The following is a 19829-nucleotide window of genomic DNA, read 5'->3' as shown; positions in this document are numbered from 1 at the left end:
CCAGTTTTGACGTCAGCTACTGGGTACAGAAGACAATCGCTGAAGGATCCATGAAGCGACAATCCAGAGAGGTAGATCTCAACGCTTTATAACAATCTTTCCCCGTGCATTTCACATTAAGTTCAATTATTACGACATTTACCATTTCCATTGATTGTCAGATTTATGACTAGTAATATTAGACGAGGTGTGAGGGAGTTTGGTAAATCACGTGTATCTTTTAATGATTTAGATTTTGAGAACCTGACAACTGATGTTCTCGTTGGCGATGCAATGGGCGTAACATATATGTTTCGATTAACACAGAAAGGTAGCGAGCTAGGTAGCCTAAAGCATATGTGTTTTGGTTTAACTGAAAGAGGAGACTGGCAGAAACAAAATCGACTTAAGGAATGGAGGGGTAGCCTAATGGTTAAAGCGTTCGCTCGTCACCCTGAAGATCCGGGTTTGATTCCCCACAACGTGTGAAGCCCATTTCTGGTGTCCCCTGTCGTGGTATTGTCGGAATATTGTTAAAAGCGGCTTAAAAACTAAACTCATTATCTCACTCACAATCGACTCAAACTGAATGTTATACAATTGGGGTCAATTATTTTTGCAGAAGTAAGGACACCGTAACACTTTTTTGTACAATGTGTAGTTTTTTTTTTAAATCGTGGCGTCATCCCAGTGCCGTCGCTGGAGGGTTCAAAAGCCACATATTGGTGAGCATTTTTTAATCTACTGATGAGTATCACAGAAGGGGTCCTTGTCGGCGCGGGTACAACAGATGTACCATGGGGTCGTTTCTGTATACATACCCTTTCCACAATCAGAATACAGAGAGGTAGCCATTACGCATTGTGCCGTTCAAACTCACTGTTTCACTGGTGTATCAGATTAAGTTTGTAGCGTTATATTAGACTGTAAAACAATCTTGAGTGTTTCCTGTAAGCTGACAGGTTAATTACCTTTGTCGAACAATCCTTGTCGAATAGTGTTCGACATACTTGAAAATGATGGCATAATAACCGTTTGTTAATACGAAAAACCGATGTTCTGTTTTTGTGAGAATTCGCAAACGTAGATTTTAAAAATAAATGTGAACCCCACTCCCTGAATCCCCACCTTTCAATATTACTGGGTCCGCCCATGTCACATATGACATTATGACGTATTTGCAAGCTATCTGGCTGATTGTTTCCTCATTTATCCATAAATTGTAAGTTTGGAGATTTTTTGAAAATTACACACTGGTTTTTCGATTCATACGTCAGTAAACACGAAAACGTACGGTCAACCCTGCTAAATGGTACAACATAAACGTGTTATCTACGATCGATTATCCAGACAACAATCATATAAATGAAAGCAGACAAAATTGCGAGGTTATGAACATTCTATCTGAAACTATTAGGGGAGGTGAATCAAGTGATCCATGGACTCTCTTCCACGTCCATACAGTCACTTTGAGAGGCATGTTTAGAAGTGGGGTTGGTCTATTGTTATGGCTTCCACATGTTAATACTGTGCTGCCCAGTTAATTCCTGTTGTTGTTTATTTGTTGTTGATTATTTACAGTATATATATGTATGTCCCATTTTGTCTTATCTGCCTCTTACTTGCTTGACAACGATACAAGAAGCTGTATGGAAACGTCGCTCCACCCAAATGAAGAAGTTGTTCATCCGTAAAGTTTGTCCTTATCAAATCGCAGAAGGGTAGCATTCAAACACAGTCAAAGTAAACGAGAAACGCATGCTTGTCATAAGAGGCTCTTTGACTTGGCTGGCTCATGTGCCATTGCCTACACTGTCCTATACTATATGCTTATGAATGTCCCCAAAAGTCCCGTGAATGATCATAGAGGTGGGCGCAAAGGGAATTCCTGTAACTGGAAACCCTACGCAGTCCAAAGTAGTGAACGTAGTGCGCACTTGTGGCTTATTTTCTTTATTTTTTACTCATTTATATATTTGTTTTTATTTTTTAAAATTTTATTTTATTTTATTTTATTTTATTTTATTTTTTTGTGTGCAGGTATTTAACTAACACGTGACCAGTTCAGCTGACCAAAATGCAGGGATAGCAATACGCACAAAACAAAATGTCCGTATTCAGATACTATGCCCCACTGCGTAAGTCCTACGCACAGGCCTACAACGCCAGATTTTCATAAATGGACAAATCGTTCATATAATCTGATAAGCTTCTTCGGGGTTTTGTTTCTTTGTCCATTCCAGGAAGTTCCTTTTCAATTTTCGCAGAACACTTACACTGAAGTCTGCTAAAATGACGATTAATTTTATGGAATCGACATTCATAACTAAAATATTTCACATTTGCATTAAGATAACCAACTGTGGACCTGCAGGAGTACCATAGGGAAACTGCTTCTTTTGTTATCAGTCTATGGATAAATGATGAGTATCCATTGAAGTCACATCTTTACAAGACTATCACATCGAGACGAAATTTTGTGCTTATAGAACGGAATATATGCAGAAGCTCTGATAACAGCCACTTTCATTAACAATGAATTTCTGACAGTTGTCTTTTAAACGTTCCTTCATCGGATATATCTCTTAGAAAAGCAATGTCAGCTTTATAGAGACGGTCATAGTAAAATATTTTCATCGATCACTATTCGTCTGTTGTTTCACAACATTTGATCATAACTATCGCCATCCTCTTGGAGCCAGTGGGGTAGTCTAGTGGTTCGAGCGTTCGGTCATCCAGACCAAGACCCGGGTTCGATTTCTCACGTGGATACAATATGTAAAGCCCATTTCTTGATATTCAACAAAGACGTTTATTACAATAATGTTTCCAAAGTATTTTGAACTCGCCAACATTCATAAAAAAGTGGTTCTGAGATGTTATTTAAGCGCTTCGGGTTTTAAGTATCTTATTTACCATGCAAACTTTAAAACATTAGATCAGATTCTCAGACATTCAACCATCTTCGTTACAACTGTATCGTAGTTCAGCCAGTTTTGTGTTATTCCAAAGGTATCTCTTCCTTTCCACCTTTTAATAAAGAATTTGTTAATAGCAATCATAATGATTTGATATATAGAATTGATATATAGAATTGATATATATAGAATTGATATATAGAATTGATATATAGGTTTCATATATATAGAATTGATATATATGGATTTGATATATAGATTTTATAAATAGATTTGATATATATGGGTTTGAGATATAGATTTGATATATAGATTTGATATATAGAATTGATATATATGGATTTGAGATATAGATTTGAGATACAGATTTGATATATATGGATTTGATATATATAGATTTGATGTAAAGATTTGATATATAGATTTGATACATAGATATCACGTAAGCATCCTGTTCTCGTACTCCAAAAATGTCTCCCAAATATTGTTGACTAAAACAAGCTCATGGTTAGGGCTGGGACGGGTGACCCGGATACCCGGGACGGGTATTGAGTTGGATCCGGGTACCCGTTTGAAAACCCAACCGTTATGATCATGTGACTTATAAATTGAACGATGTGATATGTCATTCTTTTATGATTGAAAGGTTGTATTTTTTTAATATTAAGACATTATTTGCACTCATATTTACAGTCATCAGACAGTAAAAATCTCGAAATCTTAGCCTCCGAGCTGAAGAATATATTCAATTTGCCATTTCTTACAAATCATACATCAGGAAGTAACATCAATCAGGGTTAGGTAGGGTTATAGGATGCCGGTACGCGGGTAGAAAAACTGGACGCTTCCCACCTCTACTGTAGACATTAAACCACTCCTTACGATAAAATCAAGAGTGAATGTTGGTTACGACTGAAAAAGTTTCGAAAATGTTTGCCATAATTCTAAAGAGTTAGTTTCCAAATGAAATCACATTCAACTTTGAGATTTTTATGGGTGCATATGGATCGAAAAGATGCCCAACGGTTGATCACCATACATTACTTGTCTTAATAAACAATCATAAACTGTAGAGTTTCTTGTAAATTGTGCTAAAACAGTTCAACAAAACGGAAAAAGCGCAAGTTAGGGTTGGTTATCTCTTTCTTAACACGGATCCACGCAATTTTCAAATGCAGGCACTCACTAAACACTCCGGGTCTTTTTCTCAACAATAATATTAACAAATTTGTACAAACTGCGATCATTGTGGCAAATGAACGGACACATATAAAAAGCCTGATTTGAAAGTACGTCTCTGGTAGGAGATCTGACTACAGCGAAGTTACGGAGACGCTTATTTCGAGCACAAAAACCAAATAACCGCTTTTCGCTCACATTTAAACACGTTCATTACATGAAATAGACGTTTTATCGACGTTCGTTCTAGTATGGTCGATTTTTAGTATGTACCAAGGGCAAGTAACTCTAATTCCTACACGACGAAAGAAGTAAATCTCGTATGCCCGACAGAACTATCGACGTATGTCGCTGATTAAAGAGCGGCCACTATGGACCAAACGTCGACACTGGAAATTTCTGACGTACAGCACAATGTCGGAGAGAAAGAATTTTACGTGACTGTCAGACCAAGGTCTGAGGCCACTGACGGTATGGGTTTCTGAACAACCAATGTAGTCGAGAGCCGCAGGGCAAGAATAATTTTGTCCTAATTTTGGTGCGATATAGAATATGTTCGTGGAAAGACATCCCTACGCATCCCCTCTAAATTTTTACAATGACGAAAAATGTCTTTGAGTGGTACTTTTATAAGTTGGATATGTGAGTGAGTGAGTTTAGTTTCACGCCGCACTCAGCAGTATCCCAGCGATATGGCCGCGGTCTGTAAATAATCGTGTCTGGACCAGACAGTCCACAGTGATCAAGAACAGGAACATAGATCTGCACAACATGTGTTAACCAAGACAGCTAGTCTGACCACCCGATCCCGTTAGTCGCCTCTTAAGACAAGCAGAGTCGCCTTTTATGGCAAGTACAGGCTTCTGAAGGCTTATTCTACCTCGGGACCTTCAGTTGGATATGTCTGTCAGTATATTAAGATTAAAGAACCATGTTAAAACTTTCATTGTAATCAGATGAGGAATACATATTGAGCCTCAGGTGACATGATTTGACAAGAATGAAAGTCAAGGGGTGATATGGGCAAAAGTCTTTCCTTATCCCGTAGACAGACAGGATTAATTGGCATGTCTAATGAATGTTGTTTAAACAAAACAGTTCTAGCTTTCGTAATAATCATCGGGAAATTGAATGGAAATTATGTGTATGTAGCTGAGATGATATTTCATCTGGTAGATATGTATTGAAAGTAATTCGATGGAAACTAAATTTATGTAAATTGTTCTACCTAGAGTTAATTACCATGCAAGTCTGTGTGAATTTCACTAATGATGAATTGCTTATCTTGGCCAACAACTGACCATATCACACACTTGACTACTCTTGACTGTGCTATAACAAACTACTGGTAAATGATTGAATATATTGATTATAATTATGTTGATGCATAGGTTTGGTCAACTTTCACATATTTTTCATATAAAAAGTTACTAGGAGGTATTTTTTGTGATAGATATGTCCTGAACAGAAATCACTGTAATACCAAGCCATGTTAATTAGTAAACAGGTACAAGAATTACACATTGCATCGTTTTGGATGATGAAAGTGTTTGAATTTTATAAACTTGGTGCTGTCTTGACAAGACAAGATTCAAGATTTAGAACTTAGACAAATTGGTGAAATGGTTTGTACAACTTTGACACAGTCCACTGAAGCTGACTTATAAAATGCAATCTTGTTGAAAACTAATAAAATACTCACTGAGACATTGATCATAGTCCAAACATCAGACAAACTCTGTGAGATTTAAATAGAATTTATGCCCTAAAGAAAAAGTTAATGGTTGTTTAACAAACTGTCATTGAAAGATTGACAGAGCTCACTTCTTGTTACAAGGGAGGAGTGCAGAGAAAGGGACAGCCAGGTGTTTGAGAAGCACATACACAAGTGCTGCCAAAGGTATTGATTCATTAACCTGTGCTGTACCATCTCCATCCTTTATGGCACACCTAGATGTTCTTTCTTTGCACCCATCCCTTGCAATAAACAGTGAACAGTGTCACTATTTTGATAACAGTTTATTAAACAACTTTTTATTCTCAGGGCAAAAAACGTACAGGGTTGGTCTGTTGCTTTGATTATGATCAGCATTTCATTAAGCATTATACAGTGGAGGCTGAAATGAAGAAATTATCCAGTTTAGTTAGAATGACGGATTGTAGAGCTGATGATAAATGTCTAAGTCATGGATGGGACTGAGATTTTATGCCATTATTTTATGACAATTTGCCGGATAGGACAGATGCCAATTTGACAATTCCACTGTATGTACTTTTTAGTTTTCGAGTTGGATTGCAATTCATTGGTCTTCTTTTGAGCCAGACTGACAATAGTAACACCAGTGTGAATCAGCTCAACAAAAAATTATAATTATTGTGTGTTTCCAGGTCTCTCAGGAGAGAAAGCTGTGCTTCAGTATGACTGGGTGTCAGACGACCTTGTTGACCTTTACCACACTGAGGTACCCCCAGTCTTCAGGGGAAGGGGTGTTGGCAAACTCTTAGCAAAGGTACATATTAATAGTTAGTGATTAGACGTAGTACTAGTAGTAATAGTAATGGTAGCAGTGAGTGAGTGAGAGAATGACTATAGTCTGTTCTCATGACTCGTGGATCTTTCTATTGGATTGGAAAGTCACTGGGGGAAGGAGTGGGGGTCTATGAGTGGGGATGATGGGTGTGTGGACCATTGTATTTTTTGTACTGTACGCCTCCATGTTTTGCACAAAAATGTTACCGGATAGAAACATTTGTTTCAGGCTGCCTTGCAACACTTCACAGAGAAAAACATCAGGATTTCACCAACATGCACTTTCATCCAGAAGTATGTCAGTGACAACCCAAGTCCATCGTATTCATCGTTGATTGTGTCAGATATTCCTCGGCCAGGTCTGTAGGGACCCTCTGTTGGTACGTCTCCGGAGGATGGGGGCAAGATTTCAGCTGCCAACCCTGGGCATCTCTCTCTGGACATCCTGTGTGCTGCCCTGGAGATGCCACACTCCATTATCAATACTTGACAGACATTCCTAATTCTATAGTCTACATATTCATTGGATCACATATTTAATTGAATGATTCGTGAATGATTTCACATTTTACTGAATGCAAATATTCTGCAGGACACCTAACTACAGTGAAATACTAACAATAAGTTGTTAACACTTTAACAGCTGGATTTCCTGGTTCATTCCCATTATGACTACTCCCATTTGGACTACAAGTCCTATATGCAACCTGTTCCAGTGGAGTGGAATTTAATTACCAGGTCTCTCCCTTCCATCAGACTGTTGTAGCTGTACCAGGTTCACAAATATGACTGAGAATATCTTTGTGTTCTACAGATAATAGTTTGAATGTAAGTTGGAGGAATGATGTCAAATTTTCAAACAGCCTCTACTTAAGTTTACAAAGTTAATCCATGTAGAAGAGTTATCTCCAAATATCAAAACACACAGTGAATGATAACAAGATCCCTGTTTTTCTTGGCTTCAAATCAAGTAGGTTTATTTCAAACAGTAGACAAACTGGGAGAAATCAGCTATCCAGGTACAGTACATTATTAAGTGTAGGGCTGCTCCATTATATGTATATGTTCATGGATAGTCAAACTGGGAGTAGTCATACTGGGAGAAATCAGCTATCCAGGTACAGTACATTATTAAGTGTAGGGCTGCTCCATTATATGTTTATGTTCATGGGTAGTCAAACTGGGAGTAGTCATACTGGGAGTAGTCATAATGGGAAGATACCAATCTCCCATGATGCTAATCCCATCACAAACAACAAAGTCTGGTATTTTTAATAACATGCCTAATATACAGACATTTTATTTTTATGTAACAGATACTAGACAACAACTTTGGAAAAAGTCGTATTTTTAAGCATTTTATTTTTTTTTTTCAAACATGTATATTACATGTTTTATAAGAAGTTTAAAATTTGTCATGATCCTTATTGCATCTAATTGGTAAATAAATATTCCACAGTAGATTCTCTGTGTTGTATGTGTACTACAAGCAGGCATGCATTTTGCTTGGTGTTGAGATGCCTTCACCAATATACCAGGATTACCAGCTACCTTTGATATCTGCCTGTAAATGATAAGAGTTTGCACCAGACAATCTAGTGACTGAATATCACGAACATTTCAAAACACAATCAGCTACGTTTTGCAGCAAAATAGACATTAATCTCATAGAAAGTCAGAATAGACTATCCAGCATTGGTGGAGCACCAGTAGGAATCCTGGTTAGAATGAACTGCCCTGGAAACTGGTGCTTTATGACAAAGGGAATCTTGTTGTTAGGAATGGTGATCAAGTATTCTTATTGATGATATGAGGCATTTCTTAAAAAAAAAAACGAAAAAATACCCCAATTTGTGGTCTGCCCACTGTGATATATCTGGAATACTGCTTTGTCAAAGTAAAACATTGCTGATACAACTGTTTTATTGGTGCGTGGCATAAAACAACCACCCTCTCACTGGAAACGCAGGCAATATGACATCACCTTCAGTCGTGATAGGCATATTCAGGGTTCGATTTAGTGCTGTGCAACTTGCACTGGTGGAACCTAATAGTACAAAGTGCAGCCTAGTTATAAGGCTAACCTGCACCAGGTGCAAGTCAGTTTTGTGTGGGTAATCTTCTGAATAAAACACCTATATTTTTACATCTACATATTGCTATAAGATCAGTTTAGCTGAAATTTGTCTCATGCAACCATGTTTTTATCTTAGGTTGCACCTGGTTTAAGTAGGTTAACATCTCTCAAATCCAGCCCTGACATTACATGGACACTTTCCTCTAGCACAAATGAAGTTGTTGTCTGTTCATTAAAACATGTAATAAGCACTGAGCACAATAGGGTGGATACACCATAGCACAGGTAAACAAATAACTTTGTTGGCACTTGTGCACATGCTTCTCAAATACCTGGCTGCCCCTTTCTCCTCACTCCTCCCTGTAATTAGTGAACTGTGTCAAAATTTGAATGGTAATTTGTTAAACAACTTATTTATTTTTCGGACATTCTGCAAAAAAAAATTACAGAGTTGGTCTGATGGTCTGGTTATTATCGGAGTTTCATTGAGAGAGATTGAGAACTGTACTATTGTTGGCAAGAGTTATGGAAGCCTCTAAAAGACATTCAGAAATTACAGAGATGAAGAGAATTATCAATGTAATATGACGGACATGTTTCACTCACTCACTCACTCCTTCAGCAGAAGAGGGAAAACTAAAACACTCCCAGCAACACCTGTATATGTAAAGCAAGAGTGATAAAATAACAACGGTGGACAAACAACAAGGGATGTCAGTGGGTAATAACTAGGTATAACACACAGAAGCTGGGAGATAGTCGAGCAAGATGGATATAGTCACTTTGTAATTACGTAAATAAGTATCAGATTGTAAAAAGAAATGTTCAATACACAAGAAAATAAGGACAGTCATGAACAGATAATCATCACTTGCTGATTTGTCTGGAATGTGTTTCAATCATAGAATCCGCAATTCTACCAATACTGCAGGGTACAAAATTAACATACTCTAGTGATGGGAATTGGTTGAAATCTCACAAATGTGACTGATTCATCACCAAAGAGCAGTCATCCAAGAAAAAAAAAGTTAGCACCAAGAAATGTCTTTTCAGTAAGTGAAAGGAGTTTCCTAAGAATTAATACAGATCATTCACCTGATGATAGGGCCAGAAAAAGTTTTGAAACATACTCAAGCGTAAATTGATGTAACTCAGAAAAAAATCCTTATGTTTACATGGCATCAGTTTGTAAATAATTGAATCTGGACCAGAAGATCCAGTGTACAACAGCATCAGCATCAATCTACTCATTCTAATCTGGGTCGGCATTGGTATGTTTTGCTATGAAGTTTGTTTGATACAGCGTCACTGCATGGTATTTTCTATGTGTTTGTCTCCTGTCACACACCAGGGGTTCCATTTTTTTTTTTTTTTAAAAACGTCACTTGTCCTGACCAATTTTCCACTTGCCCTGATTTTATGACATAATCTTGGTGATGTAATTATGAAAGAATACATCAACATGGTATCTGATGTTAATGTTTACCGGACTATTCAGTGAAAAGTGATAAATAGCCAAGAGAGATAGCACTACTTTATTATCATTGTGAAACCTCATATCTACATTTTGTGCAGATATGAAATGAAATTTATGTTTATTATCATTTTGAAATGGTAAGCGGAAATTATCTAGTAGCCCACAGACAAGTAATTTACCATTATTTGATTGCCTGAAATGAAAACTGACTTGTCCTGGGCATCAGACGATGGGATTTTTTAACTCCTGCATAAATCAACAAGTTTTGCTAAATTTCAGGGAAAATCACTGATTATATGTATCCTCCCCCTTCCCAAAAATATACAAAGTTTTTGAAAAACACACAAGATCAAGCCATATTATGTTTTTTATAACTTCATTTCAAATACTGTATTCTTCAGTCAACACTGGCATGAATGATTATGACAACTTTAAGAAAGTATATACATTCCCTAAATGTACGTGACCTTGCATGCTATTTGTGGAAAAATGTTTTCTACAAAATTGAGATTTTCTTTGTTTTTTTCCTTCAGTCACTTCATAAATACTTTAACACAATAAATTAACACTGTGTTCACTGCAGAAATTTAAACACACAGCCTTTAAATCTTCTTGTCTTCATTGGTGCTGCTGTCTGTTAAAGACATCACACCTCTGTAAAGCCATGATGTAACACAAAATTCCAGTTCTGGAATGTCCTGTCATTTGGTGTAGATTTGACGCAAGAGTTGGAATCCAAACTCCAGATAAAACCCTCAGTGCAGTTATTGCAACTTTCCTCACAACTGATTCAGCATGTTCTGCAAAGAAGAAATCCGAAACTCTGTTGCAAGTTTAATAGCCTGCAATTTTTCATCCTTGGCCCACTCTTTGGAAGTCAACTTAGAAAAGGCCTCTGATTTCACAATCTCTTGGATCAATATCTCCCGCCCGTACATACTACACAGATACACGATACCTTTCTGACACCTTTTGTCTCTAGCCTTGAGAACATTCACAAGCTCATTCTTCTCTTTCAGATGCTTCACGAAAAACTCGCTGTATGAATCGTCGAGAAATACTCTGTGCGAGACTATCTGTTCGATATTCCCGGCAATGATTTCCTTTGAGAGTCGTTCTGTGAGGTATGGGAAGTATGGTGTAGAAAGCTGTATGAGAATGTCCTTCTCCGGGCGTTCTGCCTCATAACGATTCGTTACCATATACTCACACAGAAATCTAAGGTTGCACCGCCTCAAGACTTCTCGAATGTGCCACTTCCCGAAACACAACATTGCTGCTTCTTCCATATAATGATCAATGAAGCGGTACCCTTTTTCCTTTTCATCCCATTTCACATACACATTATCAATGTGTTCACAGAGATGAACCAGCGTTGTGAGAGAGAAGCCATCACGGAGAGACGTGTATTTTAGATGTTTCTTGGCCTCTTCATATTTCGGCTTTTCATCACCGAAAGCATAGTAATCCTCTGGTCGTATTATCCCATCGCCCAAAAGCAGAAGGACCATTACTGCCCAAACTTCCTTCTCTGTAGATGATATTGACTCAAGATCACAGGAATACCAAACAATTGGATTCATGAAAAAGCGCAATCCCCACTTTTGAAAATCTTCCACAATACAGAACTGATGGACAAGGACACAGAAGCCAATGTCCGGGCAGTCTTCTGGGAGGTTGGTGGCGATGTCTTCATCCAGGTTATAACAGGCAAGATGCTTCTGGAGGATTTCCTTTTTCTCTGACCAAGTCAGCTTATAGTCATCCATTGTCAGATCCAGAACATATTTCTGGAGGAACATCTGATTATATGTGACTTGGCTGGCCCCTTGTGAGTACAGGTGCTTCTTGGAGGTCAGAATGAGATAAATCTTCCTGGACTCCAGGAAACTGGACATATATTGTATATTTTGACGCCATTCTTTGAACATGTAATCAGCCAAGCCAAGGCTCCCGAAACAATCGTCCACCATTACTGCTAATTTTTCGCCATGTTGGTGATCGAATTCCATGACTCTGTCCCAATCTTTTGGGGAATTTAGTCTTACTGCATCAATATCGAATTCCTCTGACACTTTTCTGAGAAGGTAGCACCCGAGAGTTGTCTTGCCATCCCCGCATGCGCCAGTGATGATGATGATGTTGTTCTCCAAGAGCATCTCGTACCCCTTTTGACATGCCCGTCGCTCACAGAATCTGTCCTCGGTCAGATGGCGGTAATACATCTCTGTCAGCCCTGTTTAACATTGAAAAGGACACACAATGACTATTGTGCAGTTTGAACTTAAGGTAATACTAGCTGCTAGGGTAGTGGAGGTGTTAAAGGGAGTATTTGTAGTAGTAGTAGTTGTAGCAGCAGCAGTAGTAGTAGTTGTAGCAGCAGCAGCAGTAGTAGTAGTAGTACAAGTAGTAGTGGTAGTAGTAGTGGTAGTGCTACTAGTAGTAGTGGCAGTAGTAGTAGTTGTGGTAGTTGTAGTAGCAGTAGTAGTGGTAGTTGTAGTAGTAGTGGTAATTGTGATAGTTGTAGTAGCAGTAGTAGTGGTAGTGGTAGTGGTAGTTGTAGTAGCAGCAGTAGTAGTAGTAGTAGTTGTGGTGGTGGTGGTGGTAGTAGTAGTAGTAGTAGTAGTAGTGGTGGTGGTAGTTGTAGTAGCAGTAGTTGTGGTAGTTGTAGTAGTAGTGGTAGTTGTAGTAGCAGCAGCAGTAGTAGTTGTGGTAGTTGTAGTAGTAGTAGTGGTAGTTGTAGTAGTGGTAGTTGTAGTAGTAGTAGTTGTGGTAGTAGTAGTAGTAGTAGTAGTAGTTGTTGTGGTAGTTGTAGTAGTAGTAGTACTTGTGGTAGTTGTAGTAGTAGTGGTAGTTGTAGTAGCAGCAGTAGTGGTGGTGGTGGTAGTAGTAGTAGTAGTAGTAGTAGTTGTTGTTGTTGTGGTAGTTGTATTAGTAGTAGTTGTGGTAGTAGTAGTAGTAGTGGTAGTTGTAGTAGCAGCAGCAGTAGTAGTAGTAGTAGTTGTTGTGGTAGTTGTAGTAGTAGTAGTAGTTGTAGTAGCAGCAGCAGTGGTGGTGGTGGTGGTAGTAGAAATAGTAGTAGTAGTAGTAGTCGTCGTCGTCATTGTTGTCGTAGTAGTAGTAGTAGTTGTGGTAGTTGTAGTAGTAGTGGTAGTTGTAGTAGTAGCAGCAGCAGCAGCAGCGGTGGTGGTGGTGGTGGTAGTAGAAGTAGTAGTAGTAGTAGTAGTTGTGGTAGTTGTAGTAGTAGTAGTAGTAGTTGTGGTAGTTGTAGTAGTAGTGGTAGTTGTAGCAGCAGCAGCAGCAGCAGCAGCAGCAGCAGCAGTAGGAGTAGTGGTGGCGGCAGCGGCGGCGGTAGTAGTAGTAGTAGTAGTAGTAGTAGTAGTAGGAGGAGGAGGAGGAGGAGGAGGAGAAGGAGGAGGAGGAGCAGCAGCAGCAGCAGCAGCAGCAGCAGCAGCAGCAGCAGCAGTAGCAATAGCAATAGCACCAGTAGTTGCAGCATTAGTATTACTTGAAATTAAATATTAACTAGTGGAAACAGATGTAGATAATCATGTGAGGACCAGACAATCAAGTGATTAACATCATGAGATGTTATATATTGTCCAGTTCACACTGCAGTAGGAACGGATTAAAATGAGACATATATGAATATATCAACACCTAAATGATGGGACGGCACAGATTTTCAAATTATAGATCAAATTATGGAAAATTCTATGGATATTAATACAGATGAGTTTTCGAAGCATTTTATATTGATATATTTCTTGAAATCATATATGAGAAATATAAAGCAAATCCTCATGGCAATTCCAATGAAAATTCCGTCTAAGATTCTCATTACTCAAGTGAAAGAAGTTAAAACTGATTTGAACAAAATCACTTCACTTACTTTTAATGCCATTGAAAGTTGCCGACTTAGGGGACCTGTATTTCTTTATGTCCCCATCCTCAGTCAGTTGGGTAGCGTGTATAGTGATGAGACGAGTCTCCACCTCCATGTCCTCTTCGTCCATCCACTCCTGAGGCTGAGGCTGGGGCACGTACTGTTGCTGTGACTGTACTGTTCTCCCCATCAGCTCTCGTGCTGAAGGTAACAGTGATGTACACTAGCCAGGTGATTGTTTCTGGATCTTATAATCAACTTTTGTCTCATGATCTGTCACATTTCAAAATTGTCCTTGTCATACTGTGGTATTGGGAATCTACACTGGCTGGACAAGCATGAGTCACACATTTGAGAGTGAATGAGTTGGGTTCTAATAATAATAATAATAATATGTGCATTTATACTGCGCCAAAGTCCACCCATGAGGTGAAAGCTCATAGCGCCAACAGTCAAAGCAGGCATATTATTACTCCGGATAACCCAAGCTGTCTGTTAGGCATTGGAAGGTTATAGTCACATGACTTATTCCACCGGGTACCCATTTTCTGCTGGGTGAACAGAGGCAATTTTGAACAAACCTTCCAGCAATATCATGGCAGGGGATACCAGAAATGGGTTTAACACATTGTACCCATGTGGGGAATCAAACCCGGTCACTAAAGACCAACTGTAAGCCAGATCTTCACATGCCCACTTTGATACAGCTACTACACACCGTTGTTACCATGGTTACATATGTATGACTTACCAACTTGGTCTACTAGGCTCATCTGCCTTGCCTGCTGCAGATTCACAGAGTTGTTGTAAGTCTGGCCAGACTGGCTGAAAGAATGACATATATATATATATTGTAAGGCCAGTAGTTCCACTGTAATAATAATATGTGCATTTATACTGCGCCAAACTCCACTCATGAGGTGAAAGCTCATAGCACCAACAGTCAAAGCAGGCATATTATCAGCCCAGGTAACCCAAGCTGCCTGTTTGGCACTAGAAGGTTATAGTCATGTAACTTATTCCACAGGGTACCCATTTTCTTCTGGGTGAACAGGGGCAAATTTGAACAAATACACTTGGCTAAGGTGAGACCACATGCGCCATGTGCTTCGTTGTTGGGCAGGACTCAAGTCCTAGAAACTCTCAGGACTTAAGCTGCTGGTTACCCATCCAAGCACTGTCCGTGCCCATTGTTGCTTAGCTTCACCTGATTGTGACCTGAGCTTCATGCAGAGGGCCACACGCCACCACTGTGATTATATAGCATGTAAGGAAGCTGCACTCCTGTGAGCTGTTCTTAGGTTCAGGTGTAATTGTTATGTGATATCAAGGACACAGTATTCATATTTCTTAGAAGGAAATATTTATCACTTCATTTTTATACATATCTCAACGTTATTAAATTTATATCATTACTAACAAGTACAAAGATTTCAATACTTCATACTTTATATTTGTTTATATTTGATGCAATATTACAAATAAAGAAAAATAATAATATTTGAAATAGTGTAAAAGTTACTACTCAGGCAAATATTAATGTAGGTATGTTTATGTATTAAAGGCCTGCGACCTCTTCAGTGAGTGAGTGAGTTTAGTTTTACGCTGCTTTTAGCAATATTCCAGCAATATCACGGCGGGGAACACCAGAAAATGGGCTTCACACATTGTACCCATGTGGGGAATCGAACCCAGGTCTTCGGCGTGACGAGCGAACGCCTTAACCACTAGACAAACCCACCACCCCTGACCTCTTCAGTATGGTATAGAGGTTGATTGAGTCAAACAGATGGTTGGGAGTTTGGTCTTTGACTGTGGAATGGTTTGTCAGTGGGCTAGAACAACAAAACTGTCGAAAGTCAGGAGCATTACAATCAGCCACACAGAGGTGGAAGCAAGTTGCTGTTGCTGTCATCGTTCAACACAACCATGAATCCTCTAGCTGGAACGACCATAACTCTAAAACACTTACACAGTGTAACATTGTATTTTTTTCTGCTTTTCTGCTGAACCTGCTCAAATGCCAATATTCCACCCAAAGTCATGAAACAGAAGTTTCCACATTTGTCAGATGATTTCATAAAAGCACACCTACTAAAGCTCAGAGTCAACATGCATTTAAATGGCAACAGAACAAGTAAACAATTTTCAGCATTTAGTCATACATGTTTGCACCGGAAGAAATTCACAAGATTTGAATAGAACAATATTGTATTTTTCAAATTGGCTAGAAATAGATACAAAAACACCTATCTCAATCCACAATACTTACCCAGCTGGCTGGGTGGTCATCACTAGGGGATGTCTATCAATCCTTCATGTTACTTCAGTTTAGTAAAAACAAGAAAGTTTTAGGTTACAAATTTAATATACTGAGGCAAAAACAAATAAGGGATCACATGAAAGGACAAGTGTTGGTTTATTTTTTTCCAAGGTTTCTTCAAAGCTTTGTATTGCATAGCTTGTGAAGAAACCTGGAAAAAAAAGAGAACACTTGTACCTTCTTGTGAGCCCTTATTTTTCCCCTCAGTATATACATCACATTTACTCGCCATCAATGATAATGCAACATTGCAACACATAACCTAACAGGTAAACTTTGTCATGTGGTTAGCACCACCTGGGAATATCTTTTTACCACCAGTGAAAATTTGCCCCACCGAATTACTATATCCCCTCTGAGGGCATATTAAAAAGCTCTTTCAGAATCTTAGACCAATGGCAATTTTGACATCATGTCATATTCTTGTGATAAGACTCTCCTTTAAGTATGTTAGAAAATAGACTTTACTCCAAAGGCTGTAAAGTTGGAAAACACATTTGGAATACTAGTGAGAGCTGGGCCTCATTTGATACAACAAAGCACCACATTTGTATTTGCTTACAGTTACAGTCTATGTGGGACAGTGTAGTGGACATGGCTGCTTATGGTAAAGTCAATTAACAGGATATCGTGTATCTTTGTCTCCTTGACCAGGACTGCGTAATAAGAAATTTGACAGAAATGGAGAGGTCTTATTAATCCATACACTGGAAGTTTCCTTTCAAGGTCTTGGTATAATGAATATTTTTGTGAGCCTTGGATTGCACTACCTGTCTTTTTCTGTGGCCAGTTCATATGTTCATTTGGACCTGAGTAACATTTCTATGTTACGTAAAGCCCTGAGCACTTAATAATATGATGTGTGCAGTGAGTCATGACCATATACATTTTGACTTAGACAGTAATTTAGATCTATCATGGTTTGACAGGATTCAAGCATTTATGAACTGGAAAGTGTACTGTACAAATGCAGAAATAATTATATTTTGTGAACACAATGAACTTTATTTGAAAAGTGATTTCCTAGCATATGCATTCTGCACCTACGCTACTCCATCAGGGAGCCAATATAGTTACAATATTTCTGAAGGAATGTAATGGTTCTGCATGCACAATAACTTCAAAATTGACAATATTTGAATCACCCACAGAATGTAATGATTTTTTGTAGATTTACTCCAAAACATTATTCCAGATATTTTAAAGTGGTCTGTAAATATGCTTACAAACCACCTTCAAAGAAGTGGAACATTAATAAATTATATCAAGCCTGGATCTGACAATCGAGTGACTGAGTCCCAGGTATCAGTCTACACAATATGGAGTGAGTGAGTGACCACCCAGTGATCAACAGTATGAGCATCAATCTGCGTAATCGGGAACCGATGACATGTGCAGCTAAGTCAGCGAGCCCGACCACCTGATCCCATTAGTTGCCTCTTACGACAAACATGCAGCCTTTTAAAACAAGCATGAGCTGGTGACGGCTTATTATAATAATAATAAGTGTACTTACATGGCGCCTCATCCACATCACTAAGGGACATGCTCTCACCGCATGATACACTGAACATCATTATTATTACCCCAGATAACCCAAGCTGCTTGTTAGGCACTTGAAGGTTATAGTCACATGACTTTATCTCACCGGGTACCCATTTTCTGCTGGGTGGACAGAGGCAATTCTTCAACAAACTCACTTGCCTCAGGTGAGACCACATGTTTCACATGTGCTTATTCTACCCCCAACACAATATGGTACAAATACCCACAGTCAATCGAACAAAAAACTGGCACCAAAATATGTACTGTCACTAACGGGATCTTAGAACTAAGCAACCAGGAAATTCATCATCTTAGAAAAACTGCACTAGTACATTGCAGAGAGCACCAGTCTTGAATTAGTTTACCTGATGCCCTGTAAGATTAATCCTCAAGGGTACTTGTGGATGGTTCCTATCGCAAGGTGAACGAATATCTCAGCAACATGGGGATGTGACAAAGTATCAGTCTTCACGGACAAAACCACTTGTCAAGGAAAGATAAGTTTGTGCTGAAACCGAAATCACATTAATCAGCTCCCCAGACGTAAACACTGAAGTTAATAAACTATAACCATAATTGTTTATCCTTTACGACAGTAACTGTTTCTATATTTCATTACTAATTAATGAAAAATGTTCGTTACAGCTACCGCTCAACAAGGTATAAAGGCTGTTCCTTTGCTTAGCAGACAATCACCGTGGGCTTATAATATTGCCCAGCCTTCGTTGCTGTGAGGAAAACGGGGAATCCCCTGAGCTTGGCTCTGTCTCTATTTCATAAGCACCGGAACGCAAAGGTGGTGTAGGACTAGTAAAACATGAAATATATAAAACGCGGAGTTTGGTACGAATCGGGATTGGTATGACTGATCAACGCTTATCTCAAGGGCACGTTGACAACCAAACTATCACTTTCATGACAGAAGTGAGATTATGTACAGCCTTTTAACTGCACTCAATGATATGAAACTGGAGAATTCTAAAATGCGAACTCGGTGGGGTTCTTTTTTTCTTTTTTTTTCTTTTACACAGGCTCTGTATGACAGTTAAAATTGTCGCAGTGCGTAACTAGTATTAGAGAAGGGACTGTACGTCATATGTGGACATTGGATATTTACGATTTTCCCTAAGGAGAGAACATATAATTCGGTTTTACACGTTTATCCATTTTTAGCTGATTTGTTTTGTTTGGGCATCGTGGCTGTCAATATGGTTAGCTGTAGTACCCCCTGGCTCTTTGATCCCGTGAAGGTTCGGGGTAGAATAGGCCTTCAGTAACCCATGCTCTCCGTAAAAGGCGACTATGCTTGTCGTAAGAGGCGACTAAAGGGATCGGATGGTCAGGGTGGCTGACTTGGTTGACACATGTCATCGGTTCCCAAACGCACAGATCGATGCTCATGTTGTTGATCACTGGATTGTCTAGTCCCGACACGATGATTTGCAGACCGCCACCATATCGCTGGAATACTGCTGAGTGCGGCGTAAAACTAAACTAAACTCACTCACCCACCCCCCTGGCCCTTTTCAAACTGAGAGGTGAGAACCCGATCGTATGAACTTGTAATGAGGCTGTTAACCATCTGGTGCCTTCTACTCACGGTTGGATACTCCCCAAGGAGCTGATAATGAAAGTCTGATGAGCACGGATTCAGTGAACAGTGTAAAAAATGTAGCGCTGTGGATGAGTGAGCGAGTTACTTCGGTTTTTCGGCGTTTTTCGCAATATCACAGCAAAATCATGGGACGCCAGAAATGAGATTCACAAACTGTACATGTGTCCATGTGGGGAATCAAACCCGGGCCTTTGGCATGACGAGCGAACGCTTCTACTGCTAACCTAACCCTCCTCCCCGCCTGAGCACTTCGACTCTTTGGATTTGGTGAGTCATAAATTTGCTTATTATCGTTATTGT

The 19829-nt window shown here is 39.1% G+C and overlaps 2 protein-coding genes across 4 annotated transcripts; one reads left to right on the top strand and one right to left on the bottom strand.

Annotated features, from left to right (window-relative positions):
- The first annotated feature begins 4354 nt into the window (after window positions 1-4354).
- LOC137260458 (protein NATD1-like) lies at window positions 4355-8448 on the top strand. The gene is made up of 3 exons (XM_067798120.1): window positions 4355-4547; window positions 6465-6586; window positions 6836-8448. The coding sequence occupies exons 1-3, from the start codon at window positions 4448-4450 to the stop codon at window positions 6971-6973; spliced, it is 360 nt and encodes a 119-aa protein (XP_067654221.1). The 5' UTR covers window positions 4355-4447; the 3' UTR covers window positions 6974-8448.
- Window positions 8449-10519: 2071 nt separating this feature from the next.
- On the bottom strand, window positions 10520-18666 carry LOC137260453 (uncharacterized). 3 transcript variants are annotated; one of them, XM_067798106.1, is made up of 6 exons: window positions 18564-18655; window positions 18280-18422; window positions 16319-16370; window positions 14798-14871; window positions 14053-14247; window positions 10520-12396 (listed from the first exon to the last, which is right to left on the bottom strand). In XM_067798106.1, exons 3-6 carry the CDS (start codon window positions 16336-16338, stop codon window positions 10940-10942), a joined length of 1746 nt encoding a protein of 581 aa, XP_067654207.1. In that variant the 5' UTR covers window positions 16339-16370; window positions 18280-18422; window positions 18564-18655; the 3' UTR covers window positions 10520-10939. The 3 variants fall into 3 exon arrangements, with proteins under 3 accessions (XP_067654207.1, XP_067654208.1, XP_067654209.1); XM_067798107.1 differs by lacking the exon at window positions 16319-16370 and having other exon boundaries at window positions 18564-18666; XM_067798108.1 differs by lacking the exon at window positions 16319-16370 and having other exon boundaries at window positions 18611-18664.
- Window positions 18667-19829: the final 1163 nt, after the last annotated feature.

Source organism: Haliotis asinina, chromosome 13 (assembly GCF_037392515.1).
Source record: "Haliotis asinina isolate JCU_RB_2024 chromosome 13, JCU_Hal_asi_v2, whole genome shotgun sequence".
Lineage (NCBI taxonomy): Eukaryota > Metazoa > Mollusca > Gastropoda > Lepetellida > Haliotidae > Haliotis > Haliotis asinina.
This window is presented reverse-complemented; position numbering and strand designations above follow the sequence as displayed.

What these genes read in the sequence shown, in the direction of transcription:
- LOC137260458 (XM_067798120.1), top strand. Translation starts at nt 4,448, where the DNA reads ATGGACCAAACGTCGACACTGGAAATTTCTGACGTACAGCACAATGTC. An exon ending in AAGGTCTGAGGCCACTGACG is followed by an intron (nt 4,548 to 6,464) that starts GTATGGGTTTCT and finishes GTGTGTTTCCAG; the next exon opens with GTCTCTCAGGAGAGAAAGCT. An exon ending in TTGGCAAACTCTTAGCAAAG is followed by an intron (nt 6,587 to 6,835) that starts GTACATATTAAT and finishes CATTTGTTTCAG; the next exon opens with GCTGCCTTGCAACACTTCAC.
- LOC137260453 (XM_067798106.1), bottom strand. Translation starts at nt 16,338, where the DNA reads ATGACCACCCAGCCAGCTGG. An exon ending in ATGACCACCCAGCCAGCTGG is followed by an intron (nt 14,872 to 16,318) that starts GTAAGTATTGTG and finishes TCATTCTTTCAG; the next exon opens with CCAGTCTGGCCAGACTTACA. An exon ending in AACTTTCAATGGCATTAAAA is followed by an intron (nt 12,397 to 14,052) that starts GTAAGTGAAGTG and finishes AATGTTAAACAG; the next exon opens with GGCTGACAGAGATGTATTAC.